General features: G+C 36.9%; 2 protein-coding genes across 2 annotated transcripts in view; one reads left to right on the top strand and one right to left on the bottom strand.

Annotated features, from left to right (window-relative positions):
- oxct1a (3-oxoacid CoA transferase 1a) overlaps positions 1-13,306 on the bottom strand; it is a 54,567-nt gene extending 41,261 nt beyond the window's left edge. The window contains exons 1-7 of the mRNA XM_030143081.1: positions 12,995-13,306; positions 11,561-11,669; positions 10,922-11,012; positions 4,938-5,073; positions 4,618-4,767; positions 3,893-3,999; positions 3,142-3,202 (exon numbers count right to left, since the gene is read on the bottom strand). Coding sequence (XP_029998941.1) covers positions 3,142-3,202; positions 3,893-3,999; positions 4,618-4,767; positions 4,938-5,073; positions 10,922-11,012; positions 11,561-11,669; positions 12,995-13,090 — 750 coding nt within the window. The 5' untranslated portion in view covers positions 13,091-13,306. The remainder of the gene's footprint in view (positions 1-3,141; positions 3,203-3,892; positions 4,000-4,617; positions 4,768-4,937; positions 5,074-10,921; positions 11,013-11,560; positions 11,670-12,994) is intronic.
- A 240-nt stretch (positions 13,307-13,546) lies between these two features.
- Positions 13,547-17,198, top strand: rimoc1 (rab7a interacting mon1-ccz1 complex subunit 1). The gene is made up of 6 exons (XM_030143084.1): positions 13,547-13,699; positions 14,396-14,505; positions 15,066-15,212; positions 15,552-15,683; positions 15,857-15,971; positions 16,144-17,198. Exons 1-6 carry the CDS (start codon positions 13,606-13,608, stop codon positions 16,377-16,379), a joined length of 834 nt encoding a protein of 277 aa, XP_029998944.1. The 5' UTR covers positions 13,547-13,605; the 3' UTR covers positions 16,380-17,198.
- The last annotated feature ends 21 nt before the right edge of the window (positions 17,199-17,219 follow it).

Raw genomic sequence — 17,219 nt, 5'->3', positions numbered from 1 at the left:
TTGGTGGTGATCGTCGGGGGGGGGACTGATCTGCCTTGGCGGAGGTCTGCGCTCCAGGTGCTTTTCTAGTTGAAATTGTGACTGCCTGTTTACTTAGCATGTGTTTTTCTTGTCTATAATGGAAAATATTTGAGCACCGAGTACCTGCTTCTATTTCTGTTTCAACATAAATGTACAGTGGAGCGCCTATAATGACCCTGTATGGAGTATAATTATTCATACCCCCTGCTTGGTTAAGGGAACAAAACGCATACATTCATTAAATGACTGCGTGGTTGTGCATTCATTCTTGCACCTACACTAGCATTCGAACAGTTACAGACAAAATTCGAGTTATTCACCATGACGGATGACTGAACAACAGCACCAACTACTTGTTCAGTCTGTCTCTGGTGTACTGTATCCCACAATGCACTGGGCCTTGAGGGAATAACTGGACCAGCTGGATACCATGGAACACTCAACAATTGAATAGCAGGGCTTGGTTGCTTAGCAACCATGGCAGTAGCTGGCGATGATCTGGTAATTTTCAAAGTGCTTTTGTGCAATCTTGTTTTCTGACACCCTTCTTGTATTTTATAACATAACTTCATTTAAAAATAAGTACATTCATTTAAAAAAAAAAAAAAAAAACGTGCAAGTAGCTATGACATAAGGCCATAAATGCCGTGTTAGGTCGTTTCCATGTCTCATCCTGTGCATCAAGACAGAAGGGTCAATATTGACAGCTTATCACCAGATTTATGGCCGGGAGTGCACTGAATCGATAAAAAGATAAAACTATTTTGAGTGAGAGATGGTAATTGCCTTGGTATCAAAGATAAAAAGGTTCTTAATGGGTGCAATACAAAGCTATTCCTTCATTATCAGCAGTGATTAGACCTTTTCAAGATAATATTCAAGTTTTACCGCTACTGCCATAAAACGCTACTATAAAATAATGGATATCATCTCACTAATCACCTGATAGGAGAATTAGCTAAAGTGTTCAGAGAGCTGCGTTTACTAACCAAACTACTGCATAAAAAAAAACAAATGTTTAATGTACTGCCATATTAAACACTATTTTTATCATTTCTTAGCTAGGAGTTTACTCAGTGGAAACTGATTCATCTTTCAATTAGTTAAATTATTCTTATAAATAGAGGCAACCAAAAACTACTGGATTACCACAAGGCAGAAAAATACACTTCATTTCCTTTTCATTTTTGAAAATCCTGTTTTGTCTCATTTGTCAGCTGCAGCGCAAATTAGAGGAGATGCCCTGCTGGATACAAGGATTTAGTTGGTTTAAGGATGACATGTTTCAGGAAGAATTACTTGTTATTTGAGAAAGAGTTTAGAAAAGGAGTGAAATGTCAAAGTGTTCAAAGTCTGAAACTGACACAGTTGTTTGACACAGCTTGGTTTTGGAGCACGCAGGGAACATCAAATATATTTAAAATGGATTCATTTAAGTTCTGATGCAGATGCAGCACTTCACACTCCAAAAATAGGAAGATTTTTTTTACGATCTCAGTGAGGTTTGTGGGATGGATTTTGGGTGAGGTTAATTGATTGAGCTGTGACATGAATAATTTTAATAGATATTGCATCCCTTTAGGCCACACACCTATGTCTAATACAGTACTCCATTATAAAAGACTGTTTGAAAAGTAAGTCAACCAATTATTTTTGCATTCATAATAGTTTGCTGAAGTTGTATATTGAACTTTTTGCATAAGTATGTCAGGTGCATCCTACACTTAAGAATCTCTTCCTCTCTTTTATCATTTCACTCTACTGTAACAGTGCCAAAAATAATCCTAAAAATATATGTGGAGTCAAGAAAAGCCACTACTATTCTCCACTCTAAACACAGCCTGGATCTTTGATCACTATACAATAGTATTACCCTCCCCGTTCACACCCTGGTTTGATAATTCTGCCACACAGAAACGACAACCAATTACACTTGCATCTCATAATGCAGCTTTCTAAGCAGAACTACATTGTTATTCATGTCACTTCTGCCTACATCACTACTCCAGCGGACGTCACAGACACTTATTGGTGGCATCACTGCTGTCAGAGCGACTAGACTCATTATCTGTGAAGAAGAAAATTGAAAACACCTACAATGTTCCAGCACTCCACAGTATCCATAATTCACTGATATGCATTTTTGCATGCAACTTTAATTTACTCTATGGGTATGGAAGCTTACGCAACACTGTCGTCTTATTACTCATTAATAACTATGGTATTTATTGCCATAAACCAAATTTTAATGACAGATCAACTGTGAAGCCCTCACAACAGCTCTAAGAAAATTTACTCCCTCCATTTGGTCACAGATATTTCTAATCAACAGCAGGCTAAATCTCAGGTCCAGCAGACACAGGATAATTGAAAATGTGCTTTGTGCAACTCTGTTATATTTATGAGGGACCCTTAGCTGCCGATTTATTTCCAGAAAGCGGGTGTGCTTTATGGTTTTCACACACAGTTTTTCTCCCTGCTGCTCCCTGAATCAAACAGCGTCTATATGGGAGGTGTGAAGAGGTTTGTGTGTTGGAGGGGCTGAGACGGAGGCCGAGATACACACATACATGCACACAATGGAAGAGATGAGCTATCACATTTCTAGACTGTCAAATGTAAGACAGGTGGGTAACCAGACAGAATGTAATATGGTACAACACAGACGGCCCAGAGATAGAAGGACACCGAGAATTCAATTTTTTGGCCTTTTAAATTAATAATATCTGAGGTCTACAAGCTATATTTAGATATCTATAAACTAACCTTAACTCTTTTAAGGCCAGTACCATGAACTATGTTATGACCCTTATACCTATGTGACATTTGTGCTACTGACCTTGAGCTCCACAAAACATAAAATAACCACTGTCTTAATCTTGTCTTCTGTCAATGGTCGGGTTTGAAGCAAAGATTTTACTGTTATGGTTCTGTCAAGGTGAGCCTATAATATGTTTTTTCATGTTCTGCAGTATGACATCATAAATATTTTTGCCCATAGGTGTCTGTTTAGATGGCAGATATTCATGGTTATGCTTCCACTGACAGATAAGCACAGCTAAACACATTCCAAGCAGATATCAGAGCCACAGCCATGTGACTGGTGTTTGAAATGCTTACTTCAACAATGGTGATTTTGGCTGCCTTGCACATGGGCTGATTGAAGTTCCTGGCGGTTTTCCTGACAGAGCAGAGCAAGACACAGGAGGGAAGTGGGAAAGAAATGTGTTAACAAAAGCACTCAGTATGGAAATTGGGTAGACACTCTGGAGGACACTGCTCTCTTGTGGACAAAGGCTTTAATACATTTATTTATGTTTCACATGATACCATTATGTGAGGAAACAAAACATAGAATTCATAATGTGATGCTATCAGGTTGGTGACAAAGCAGCACCAGATTGGAATCTATACTCAGCATTGTTTGGGTTGTAGGATGCTAATGAACAGGCTTATAAAAGTCATTTATAGTCTGTGTACGGCATTATGGTTGACTTATATTTGCAATCATTCCAACATCTTACACCAATTCAAGATGTAAAAGCTATTGTAGTTTAGTTTAATCAGATGTGATTAATACTGACTGGAAATATACAAACTGGAATGAGCTCGAAACTAACTTTTTTCCTCCTCATCACATGACAGCAGCAACATGGGCTGACTGTTATGCAAACACAACAGTGGTGATTAAGACTAGGTGATATGCCTTTAAGGAGGAGAAAACAGATTCCATCACATAGTAAATATGGGCTTGTCATATATTATATTGTTATTTAATAAAAAATAAATAAATAAAAAAAATCTTTGTTCACTTCAACACACTTGAAAAATTCTATTACTTCCAGATCATGAGTTGTACTTCATTAGTTACCTGAAAATAATGTTTCCAGCCTTGTCTGCCTTCCATGCCTTGATCAGAGCAAAGTCTCCGGTGATGGCCTTTTCCATGATGTAGTGCCTGCCATTGAACTCCCTTACCTGTGACCAATGACAACACAGTTCAAAGTCCTCAGTCACACAGACTAAACCAAGTGTTTTGGGAAACATCCACTGACCTCTGATATGTCAGGTCAGGGACTGTTACACTGGTCTACAAGTAAAATGCTTCCAGAATAAAAGTAGTAAAATTTTACCACATGTGAGTCACTGATAAAGAAAAATCAAGCCAAAAATGTTGATTGGCTGAAGTTTCCAAGATAAAGTCTTGAGTCAAAATGTGAAATTTGACGATTAACGAGAGAATGGGTTTTACTCGAAAGGAATATTTGTCTCAGAGCTACCAGATCTACTTCAAAACACTGTCTGCATATTACAATGCATTCACTTTACAGGTTCTATCTAGTGGAAGATTTATAATCTATTGTATAAATGTACATAAACAAATATATATGTGTAAAAAGACTTTATCATAGACCTTGAAAACATCAGCAAACCAGCACGTTTGTCATTTGTTTTCCAATTAATCTTATTAAAATATGTAACATTTAGAACATTTAATCTCTGAAGCAGATAATTTCAAAAAACTGCAGACCAGTGTTATCACAGGACATTGTGTTTACACTAATGGTAATTGGATTAAGAATGAAAGGGTTTCACCTCTCTTGGCTCACTGGCTATGGCAATAGTGCCATCTGCGTTGTATTTAATAGGTGAGCCTCCTTCTTGGATCAGTGTGCCATAGCCAGTGGCTGTGAAGAAGGCTGGGACCCCAGCACCCCCAGCCCTGACCCTTTCTGCAAGAGTACCCTACAGGGGAAAATATACCACAATGAAAACACCTTTGGTATACACTTAAAAAGTCATCCATCCTTGATTTCTTTAAGTGAATTTAGTGTGTGAATGTGTAATTTCACAACACCTTATTTTATTGCATTGGATATAAACTGATAATGTGTAACCATCTGTTTCTAACCAACCTGTGGTGTCAGTTCCACTTCTAACTCCCCAGCCAAATACTGCCGCTCAAACTCTGCATTCTCCCCAACATATGAGGATATCATCCTTTTGATCTGCTTGGTCTGGAGGAGAAGGCCCAGGCCAAAATTGTCCACTCTGAAGAAAAAAAGAAAAAAAATTATATACCATATTTAACACACAAATGGATTCAAAGTTAGACATATACTGAGTTGGAGAAACTTTCCTCTGAAATACAAATTAATAGGCACATTTAACTGTGATATCTTTACAAACTGACAGAGCTTTAGCTGTTGAAAGGGAGGGGAAAAATTTCAGAGTTTAAAGAAAGCTGTCAGCACCAGCTGTGCACTAAAGGGGGCCAAATATCTTTTTGCTCTAAGTAAGCAGTCATAAAACACAAGTATAAAAAGTTAAAGGTTGACACATGACAACTTTAAAGTATGATACTCCTCATTACTGCAGACTGTAGTTGGCAAGTAAACTTAATAACCTCATTCCCAGGACAGTTATTGCTCAAGGAATGTTATTTTGCCACTAGTGCTTTTAAAATGTCCATGAAACTAACTGGCAGCGATGACAGGACCAACATTACAAGGAAAGTTAGTCATATACTTATGAACATAGACTTTATAAAATGTTATAAAATGTTTTAATGCAGAATTGTCTTGTGTTGCAATATAAAAAAAACAATCCTATCAAACATCTTATCAAGACTACACCTTATTGTCTGATTACAGGCAGTATTACTCCTTTCAATCACTTTGAAAGTCTACTTCAAAGAACAGCTATCGTTTTTTCTTCTAAAACTAAGGAACAAAATGTAGTGTAACCGGGGTTTTTCGTGCCTCAGAAGGCGACAAAGACAGAAACAACTTGATCATGAATAGAACCCTTTGTACTGTGGTTCTTTGATATTTACCTCTGCCAAGGAGGTTATGTTTTGCCGGCGTTAGTTTGTCTGTCTGTCTGTGTGCAAGATAACTCAAAAAGTTATGGACGGATTTGGATGAAAATTTCAAGAAATGTTGATTCTGGCACAAGGAACAAATGACAAAATTTTGGTGGTGATCGGGGGGGGGCTGATCTGCTTTGGTGGAGGTCTGCGCTCTCCGAGTGCTTTTCTAGTTTGTTCATGGTTTTTTTTATTAATTTTTTTTTTTTTTTTTTGCTCAGTTTACTCAGTTCTTGTTCTAGTTATTGTTATCATTATAAATATCATTATGGTTGTTGTTGTCACTATTATTGCTGATATTTTCTTGTGTGAAGGTCTTTGCCACCTTCTTTTTTTCCTCCCCCCTTCACTCTCCATCTCTCTTCCCCCTTCCTTCTCTTTCCCCCTGTTTCTTCCTGTCAGGTCCGGCATCAAAATGTGGTTCAACAAAACCCAAAATAAAGACAGGGAATATCAAGGGATGCCTTATAGTCTTTATGAAGTTCCCCTTGGCAAAGCAGATTTGTTCAGCACAACAAGGCAGCCAGACCACCATTCTGCTGTTATGATGCTGGACAAGACAAGTTTAAAAAAAGAATAGAATGCCTTCAAGCTTGGTCTAACAATAAAAACTGAAGAAAATAACAATTACGACATTAAAATACTATGATAACTGATTTTCCTTTGCTACTTCATAAAGTACTTTTTAAGTAGGAACTATTGGGCAATACATGTCAAAGTCACGTCATGTCTGTGTTTGCAGATTTACTGTTTGTCTTGTTATCTGCACACCAACAGTTTAGACCAGGGGTGTCAAACTCATTTTAATTCAAGGGCCACATTCAGCTAAACTTGATCTGAAATGGGCCGAAACCAGTAAAATAATAACATAATAATATATAAATAATGTCAACTCCAAACTTTTCTGTGTGTTAGAGCGAAAAAGTAATTTTACATTATGAAAATGTTTACATCTACAAACTATCCTTTCAAAAGATGTGAATAACATGAACAAACTGAAAAAATAAGTGTAATTTCAACAATATTACGTCACAGTTTATCATTTACGCATGTACATTATATATAACTTACAGATCACAGTGGATCTACAAACACACAAAACATTTAGTAACACGCAGAATACTGTTAAAATTGCGCCTACTTCTCTTAAGACATTTCAAGTTATTCATATTTGTTCAGGTTATTCATACTTTTTTTTGTGCAAAATTATACTTTGTTTTAGTGTAAATACATGCAAATACTTACATTTACAAAGAGAAAAATTTGGAGTTGTCATTATTTATATGTTATTATGATAGTATTTTACTGGTCCCGCCCACTTGAGATTGAATTGGTCTGAATGTGGAACCTGAACTAAAAGGATTGTTAATATCTTCAGTGTAATTTTTGAATTTCACAAATTCATCCCAACAGCCGGACTGGACCCTTTGGCGGGCCGGATTTGGCCCCTGGGCCGCATGTTTGACACCTGTGGTTTAGACAGAGAACTACATTTGTTTAAGGTCTTGAAGAAAAAAAAAAAACAGACTGTGGCAACCCGTTTGATACCCTACATGAAAAAGCCTCTTTTCCACACCTGTAAAATAATATTTCTGTATGGTAAAAATTACAGTGGTATCAGCATAATAATGCAACTGCATGTAAAGATGATAAAGTCACCAAATGCAATACTTATTAGACATTACTGCTCTCCTACAAGGACAGAACCCCTATCCTATTGTACTGGGAGTTAGAGGTGGCACAACATTTGAGTAGTCACCTCTTAAGTCTCTATGCAGGAAAACACTGGTGGCTGGTTGAAAATAAAGTCCTGCACTAAAGCAAGAAGAATGAAAAAAACAACAACAACAAAAAAAAACACTCATCCGTTCTGCTCTATTTCTTTCTTTTTTAAATTATTTATTTTTTATATTTTAAGAGAGACTCCCCTCTCTTTAGTCCATAAACCTGAAAGATAGAAGTCACTGCTTTGTTCTAAATTCTAATCTCAGGTCAGCTGACAAGAAATGTAGGCCATGTGCTCTCAGAATACCAAAAGCAGATGATCGCGATAACTATCCTGCAACACACAATGCTGACACTGCAATACATCTTTTGCAGTTTATAAGAGCTGAACTGTTATGCTTTTATGATCTGCTGTACTCTGTGTGTAGTCGCATCCACATGAATCATTTGCAAGTCAATAAAGTTGGTGATGAAACCCTCCATATTTACCAGTTTACAGTCTTATTCATTCCGGGTTTTATTGTTTCCATCAACTGTGGAAGTGCAGAGTAATGTATCACTGTGTATTTGTGATATAAATAAAATGGAAACCTACTGGTAAAGAAAAAGGACATCTTAAATCTCATACATAACCTATCACTTCAAGAAGGTAGACTCCGGGGATAATCTATAAACACAAATATTGCTACTCTTTATTCGGAATCTATTTGTTTTTCATGCAGTTCCTGAGGAGGTTGATTTCAGAATAAATTGAAAGCCGCAGGGGGAAATGTTTCTGTTGAAGCTCAATAATCTGCTTGCGAATGCAGCTGAACTCCTCTCATCTCCTATTACACATGACAAAGAGCCTACTGTGTTTGTATTCTACCAAGTAAAATAGGTATGGAACCCTCCCCCATGCCTTGAATAGCACTAAAGGACCATGACTTCTAAGAAATTCCTCACAAACGGTAAAAAAATTGCTTCATGAGGCACCTGTGTAAAAACCAGAACATTTGCCTCTTGCTGCTACCAATACATGGCAATGACAGTGACCACACAGAATGACAATTAAATTTTAATTATTTTTTGTACAAAAGCAAAACCTATTTTTATCTTCTACCAACATTTAGATGATAAGTGAATGTAGAAGGAATGGTTGCATCCATGTGCAAGAAAAAGTCATAGACCACTTTGGCTTCTGGAGTCTTAACTCTAAATAGAAATGTTACATAATTTCATCTTCCCCTTCCAACTCTCTTCCTCATGGAGCCAGGAAATCCACACTGGAATCAGCTGTAAACTAGAAGACTGAGACAGGCCTGGCAAACTTCATATAACTAGAATAATCCATTTTATCAGTCATGGAACACATTAAAACTAATCTAATTGTAACTATTTTGAACTCTCTTCATGTTGCAATATAAGCCAGATGCAACATACATGTTCACTTATACTAACAAAGTATTATAGATCTCAGTCATTTTCAACCAGTGGGCCTCAGATACTGTGGTACTTACATATGGTTAGATTAAAAGTACTTTTTTGATGATTTATAAAGCTAGTTATTTAGTTAGTCTAGCTCAGATGTACTGAAAAATCCACATAAAATATATAAAAACAAAAAAACATTAAAAGTAAGAAGAATTCCAATGGCCCATTACATCTGAATATCACCGTGATACAAAAAACAAACATGTTTTGTCACTAGGCGGTAGCTAATGATCCCTGTATGCAGTGACACCTCACTGAGGGAATATGATGATGCTGAATGCATTTAGATGCATAATGGCAGACGCAGTATAGTCCATATACCTGAGTGTGGCATAGCACATATTTATAGCTCAGTCAGTTTTTCCTTTTCAGTTAACGTTATGTTCTTGTATTATTTTTTATTAATCTGAAAAGATGATCAGAAATAGGCCTTGAGTTATGAAAGGCTGAGAACCCCTGGATATCGCATAATCTGTATGTGTACTGCATATTTAGAATGAAATGCTTTGTATGTTGGACATGAAACCGGCAAATACCCATTATTATTCAGAAACAAACGCATAAAGAGGAAAGCCCTCTGGGCCAGCAACGTTGAAAGTAAATGTTTCAAGAAATCAAAGTCCAACTGAAAAAGGTTAAGTGATCAGTAACTTCTGTGAAGCAAACAGTTGCACTTCATGTTCGTGGTTTCAGGCTTAAATAATTATTGGCGCAGAGGAATAGCAAATATTCAGTATGGAGATTCTGACGCCAACTTCATCTGTTTGCAGTCCATCCGTACTTCTTGTACTTCAATAGAAATCACTCTGTGCTGCGCCTGTACTAATGTAACTTTAAACATCAGCTCTTGGATCAGGTTTTAGTCACCGTTTCAAGTTGCACTGTTGATGTGTAAGCAGCTGAAATAAAAGTTTACTAGGTGGCAGCAGTTGCGGAAGAAAATCACAAAAAACTGACAATATAAAGCCTCCGTCAAAGAGGCACGAAGCAATGTCAAAACAATTGAGTCATGTGTTTACTCTGTAGTCCTACTGTTTAGTTGGTGTCAAACATTTTAGGGAAGTTTAACCTTGAAACTTGTAGTCACCATATTTAGGTTAAGGCAGGTTCTAGAGCCTCAAAATTGAAAATAAAAATGTGTGACTATTTTCAGCCACAGTTTTGTGGACATATCCTTTTACTTGAATCATAGCTTTTATTACTGATCATAGTGTTTTTTATTACAGAATCATTGTTTGTATTATTTGATACATAGTTTTGATATACGTATCTACTTCTATCTTGTATATATACTGTCTGATTTATTTAATCCTGCTGCCTCCTGAGCCATTGCATTGAAATCTCATTTAGATGTAAATCCGAGTGACAAATAAAGTCTGTTTATGTCTACGTCTATTATGTGTCAAAAAAAACACCAGCTGAGCGTAATGTGGAATGGCAGCTATGCAGATAAAGGAAGAATACAAAGACAACAGGTGAGCAAGTGTAGGTGGACAGCAGGTTGACTACAACACATGCCATACACAACAACACCTGACGGCTCAAATAATGGTTGTCATGGTAACACACTTCTTTCTCGTGCCTACAACAGCGATAAGTTATCATAGGCTAACTTCTGGGCTTGTCTCCAGACCAGCATGTTTAAGGATAAAACAAGGTTAACAATCTTTCTCTAATAAAATGGATCTGCAGGCATGTTAAAGTAGAAGGTGTGGTGTATTTGGGCATGCAGAGTGGCAGTAATAGCTTTAAAACAATGTTAAAAATTAGTAACCATTGTGAAATGTATTGCCCTGCTTAGGCGTACACTTATTTGCTGTGACTCACACTTACCCTGCATTGTTACTGACTGCAGTTAAACCCTTCACACCGGTCTTCAATAAACTGTTAATGAGATTTTCTGGGATACCACATAATCCAAAGCCTGCAGTGAAAAAAAAAATTATACTTGACACAGGACACAACTAGGTACTCATTGTTCAAGTACAGTAAACACTTCCCGGTCCCTCCACCTTTTATAAATCACATGAGAGGAGACTGACATAATAACAAACCTTGGAACAGGTCCCGGGTAATTCCAGTTCTACATTTCTGAAATTACACTCATGCTAAGTACTGTATCTCTGTCTTTTTTTCCCCTTGGACAGAGGTCTGACACAGTGGAAAAAACTCCACAATGTCATGCTAGAGGTGACTATAAATAGGATTTGACGTTACAATGTCTGTGTGTGGTTACTTTGCAGTGTTTGATCACAAATACATTAGTGGCTTCAAAAGACAGATTCGAAACATTTGATAAATAATGTAGTGCTGTTAGTTTATTTTAAGTAAGGAGGGATTAGATTAAAAAATGGCCAAATGTCACAGTTTTTATCTAACTTAACTTTCACGTTGTCTGGAAAAATTACATTTTAATGCTCATTTACTTAGATCCAGCATTTGGGTGTTTGCAACTATTAAACTTTGTCTTACCTCCGACCAGAACAGTGGCTCCATTTGAGATGTCTTTTACTGCCTCTGTAGGATCTGAGTAAAACTGTGAGCTTCTCTGGTTAGAAGTGGAAAAGTAACAGCCACAGGCCTGCAATAAGCAAAGTAAAAAGGTAAAAAATATGTATATATAATTTACAAGTATTACATCACAGTCTGTACACAAATGTAAAACGTTACTGGGTTGAGAAAAAAAATCAAATGCCAGAGAACAGCTGATGCTTGTACAGTGTTAATGTCCGATCTGGCTTTGTTAGGTTAGAGAAAAAAAAGCAAAAGATAAGCAAAACTGCTGAATAAATCCTACAACAAAAGGGGCACAGATTAACAGTAGACCACAGCCAACTGAATCCGAGTTAGCCAAAGATTTTAAAATCCTCTGAGTCAACAAAGATCAACTGAGATTACATTTTTGGCATTCAGACATTTTCAAGTGCTTTGTCATCATTACTTTTCTGCTATAAATGGCTTGAATTAGAATTAACCGATTGATCCATGTCAGAATTTAAGTGGTCCTAAGCCGATTGCCAAAAAAGTTACGACTATGGTGCCAGCAGTGCACAATTTGACTATGAAGTGATGCTGATGAATTGGTCAATTTCATTAATTTCATTGATAGCATTAGCTGATGGTTACCTGCTGTGTTATATTAAAAGTTGATTTATAAATTTGAGTGAATGAATTTGTGATCATTGAAAGACAATGCTATGACAGGCCTTAAAATGTCTAAACAGTATAGCTAATTTTATAAAGATTGCTTTGCTTCTGTGTCACAAAAAGGGAGCAACAATTGTAAGACAGTTATAGTAGTATAACAGTGGCTATAATGGAGACATTTGCTTTTATAATCCATGTTTTGCAATCTATGATGTCTGCAGTAAGCAGAATAAACTGATCATGACAAGTTGATTTCATTGAAAAATCTTTAGTAATAAAGAAAATGTCCAGCTGATGGAAGTCTCAATGATATTTCCTGATCCTTCTGTCTTTTTTGGGGCATGATCATTCCAAATAACATAAAGCCAGCCAGTGAATAAGACAAACATGATGGAAATATTATCATCTGGATTTTAACCTGCTTGTATTGACTGATGGACACTGTTGCATATGACACATGATACTGAAATTCATATTAAGCATAGCTAAAAGTTGCAAACACAGTCGAGCATGGTTGTTATGTAAGTCTTGGCAAAGAGGTTATTACGTCGACGATTCACCCCCGAAGGAAAAGTAAAGTTATAAAAGACGAAAAAAAAAAAAAAAACGTGATGGCAAACTGTTCCACATGTCCACAACATAACATATGCAGCTAACTATAAATAACACATAGCAGATTATGACCTCTTAATCTTGCACAAACTCGTTAAAGCTAAAATCTGCAGACCAGCTAACTTCACTTCACACACACATACCGACCTTGCTCAAAGGGTGGTTAAATTTGGTTCTGCATGGGCCAGTGATGTTTTTGAGGAGTAAATTCTCTGCTCTGCACAAGGCTTTGAGGGCCGCCATGTTGTTTTTTTGTTTTTTTTTTGGAGCTAAACACACACTAGAGGATGAGCCGACGAGCGGAAATACCGTCAATCTTCAGCCGGTAAAACACAGATCATGAAGGCTGAACGGGGCAATATGAAGCTGCTAGCATTAGCTTAGACGCCAAAAAGTCAGTTCTTGAATGACATTGGCCGGTACCTCAGTGGGCTGGATCACACAGCATGGGCTGGACCTGCACAAGACAAATAGAGAGGCTCGGTGGGTTCATTTACATGTAACCCTTTCACAACCACTGTGAGAGCATCCATAAAGAACACACTCAAGGCTTTTAATGACTGTGACGAACTCTAGAACAGTCAGACACGCTACATATATATAATAACAATGAATGGTTAAGAACGCGGTCATTTATTGTAAAGAGAAACTGGGTCGAAAACGTAAACAAACGCAGACAGGATGCGTCACTCGGGATAAAAATGACATTCTTTGGGCACGTGAGTAATCCTCTGCTCACGTGACGATTACTTTTAGTCATGGCCGACGACTACAGGCGACAAGGTTTCGAGTTGGAGAGAAGGATATTTGAGTTGGACATTAAGTGTTCTAGTCTCAGAGCAGAAAAACAAGGTATCGATCAATTTATAGTAAATATTTGTTTTGGGGCCGTTTTCAGATCCTTGTGTGCATAGCTAACAACCTTCCCCAGTTTACTAGCTAGCCAACTAGCAAGCTAGCTAATGTTATCTAATGTAGCTTGCAACTATAGCAACAGCTGCTGTCTGATGAAATGTTGACAATACATTTGTAACCCATAAATAAGGGGCGCCGTAGCATGGATTTAGTCATGTATTTATAACGGATTCTAATACTAACATTGATCACCGACTGAGAGTTGCTTATAAATGTGTGATTTTTTGTCAACGGCTAGCGTTAGTTGGCTAACGTTAGCTAAAATGCATCTACGATGATAGATATTGCAGTGTGACAATGAAACATGATGCAGAATGGGGTATACGATAAGTCGTTCATTATATGCCAGCTTGAGTCATGTATGTTGCTATTAGTCCTTGATCCCAAGCAAATGATAAAGTGTTTCATTGACGTTTTCATGCGGTGAGTCGTTGTTTTTAACTTCTAGCTAATGACATCACTTCTGTGCCAGTCGAATTGTTTTGCATGCTTAATGTTGCTAAGATAAATAATAATAAGAAATTGTTGACAGTGTCACTGGCGCAATTTGTAATGTACGATTACCGTAGATATTTGTCTTAAGTTTAATTAGATCTGTAATTGGTGGTAATTTAACTTATCATTCTTCCATAGATGATGACTATTTACAGAATGCATCTGCCATACTAGACAAGTTGAAAAGCTATTACAGACAAGGAGGGGAGAGTAGCAGCCTCTCCAAGCTGCTTCAGGATTACACACAGGTACTTCATGACAACTTTATGAAAGCTAATGGAGCTACAAATGATCAAGTTCTTACCGATTTATATAAAAAGTGTTTTTGAGATTATAGTCTATTTGTAGGAAGATGCAAATCCAATGACCAGGGTTAAGGTTTGAGTCCCAGTTAAAATTGTTACAGTGTAATACTTTGTGTGTAATAATATAAATAAGGAACAGCAACAAATATTTATATTATGTTATGCTGAAACAGCTAGTGGTTGGCAGTTTTGGTTGAAATGTAATGTGCAGCAAAATGATAATCAGAAATTGTTTCACTCTTGTCAACCCTACAGAGCCATCTTGATATGATCTATGAATTTTAAGGCACATACTATATAAACATTTACCACTTAAAATATTTACATTTGGGTAACTGTCATGATTGTTAGACAGTAGAAATAAAAGATGTTTAATTAAAGAGTGAAGCGGGCTACAGAGAAGTGTAGAATATCTTGAACAAATATTATGTTTCCAAACTCTGTGCACTTACTCTGTACATAACATTCTGCTTTTTGTTAATGTATATGTCTTTCTTCTGTAGGTAATCTTAGACATTACATTTTATGAAGAGAATAAACTGGTGGACCAGGAGTTTCCTGAGGATTGTTCACCATTTAAAATCCAGCAACTTCTGCAAGACTTGACTGAACCAGAGGTTTTGGCAGGGAGACTAGCACCAGCCCAGGAGGTTTGTGAATAGACACTATAGAAAATTGTGTATGACATGGTAATTAAACCACACTTCTCCCCACCTCTCAGAGTTAGATGTAGCCATTACTGAATATTTCTTGAGTTTACATGACTGGAAGTTGTAGTAAAATAACATTAGCATAATGTTTTACAACCTTTCCATTGGAGGCTGTTTAAGAAATGTCTTGGACATTTGAAACAACTGACTTTGGACACATTTTTTCAGTTTGGTTAATAACTATACAGCAAACTCATAATAATGGTTATACTCCACATCAGTAACATGAAACAAAGCTTTACTGTGACAGTTTTTACAGTTGTCTTTGGTCTGTGATAGGTGCAATCTGTGCTGGGCCTGGAGCTTTTAGAATGCCTTTACTGGAGACGTGGAGCTCTGCTGTACATGTACTGTCACACCCTTCATCAGCGAAAACAATGGATAAAGAAAAACAAGGACACGTTCCTTAAGGTACTATACTGTTAAACAAAAAAGAAAATGCTGGTTCATTGTGTTTTATGACTAATTATTTTGAGACACAATTTAGGATGTCTGATTGAAATGGTAGGTTAGTGTCCAGCTCTTTCTTGTTTGAGTATGTTGATATTAAGTCTAATGGTGCTGTTACTGTTATTTTCTTTTAGTGTATTCAGGAAGGTGTACGCTACCTGATGAGGATGCTCCAGGTGAGAAACTCTGTCAAACTGAACGATGGGGTGGTGCTTCATGATACTGCAACAGCAAGCTTTCTATCTGAAGGTAAATATGATCTCAGAGAACTTCTGTATTTGTGAAACTTCTGTCATTATCCTTATCATTCAGGTATTCCAAATAGTTATGCTAATATTAATCCTTATAATAATCTTAAAGTGGTGTTCTTTTTGAGCAGGACAAGAGATATTGATCAGTATCTGCTTCTGTTTTTGGCCAGGTATCTTTTCAGATACACACCTGTTGACAATGATGTATATTGGAGAAATGTGCTTCTGGGCAGTTAAGTACGAGGACTGCAGCGCCGACTCTATGGAACGTAAAGAAGATCGCCTCCAGTTTCGGGACATTGGCACGCAGATCCTCAATAAATACGTGCTTGCCTGTGAGGGCCCTCTACAGGGCCAGGGATGGAACACAGAGAATGCCAAGGAAATCCTTAGTATTTTGCAGTGAGACAACCTGCATCTGTGTTGAAGTTGCCTTCAGACACAGTATAACATCAGTATTCATATGTGTGTCAACCCCAAATAAAATGGAATTCATCTGGTGGGGTGTAAAATTGTGAAAGGTTAAGGGGAGGCACAGAGAGAAATTTGGAGAAAGGAGTTTTTGATCAGAGTCCACAGGCAACCCCAACCCTCGCCAAGTGGTCCTGTCCAAAGCAGGTGAATGAAAGTTGAAAGTTTAAGATAAGCAGTGTGAAACTGGCAGGGACTGCAAAGGAGGTTGAATTATTTTTGCCCTGTCTTGCTGAAAAAGCAGTTATCATCCCAATTCCAGACTGATGCGTGGGGCATTTATTTTGCTCTAGGAATGTGTTATAATAACATAAATATTAATATAAAAATGTTATTAATAAAATTGACTTTTTCATTTTTTAAGATTGTTACAAGTTTAAAAAATAAGACATTGCACAGTAACATTTTTATTTATTGTTTTATTGCCATTTTGTTATGCTTTTAATATATTACAATTGCATACATATACATTATAATATATAAGTATGTGTGTATGAAAATGCACACAGAAGGTAAAGAAGGAGTTCGAAAGTTTTTGGGCAATGATGTCCACATTGTCCTTTGAAATATGTCCAGATTTGTTCATACCAGCTTTGTAAAGCACCACTTGTATTTCCATTTATTGCAAATTCCATTTTTCTGCCACTTGAATAACTTTAATAGTATGACTATTAATTGCGAGTCTGTGTTGTCTGGGCGAAAAGTATTTTTCGTTTTTTATGTCTTCGTTGACAATAAACACGTTGTAAGAAAACACGTGTATTTTACATTGCGA

Source organism: Sphaeramia orbicularis, chromosome 9, assembly GCF_902148855.1.
Source record: "Sphaeramia orbicularis chromosome 9, fSphaOr1.1, whole genome shotgun sequence".
Taxonomy (NCBI): domain Eukaryota; kingdom Metazoa; phylum Chordata; class Actinopteri; order Kurtiformes; family Apogonidae; genus Sphaeramia; species Sphaeramia orbicularis.
Note: the sequence above shows the minus strand (reverse complement) of the source record. Positions and strands in the feature narration are given on the sequence as shown.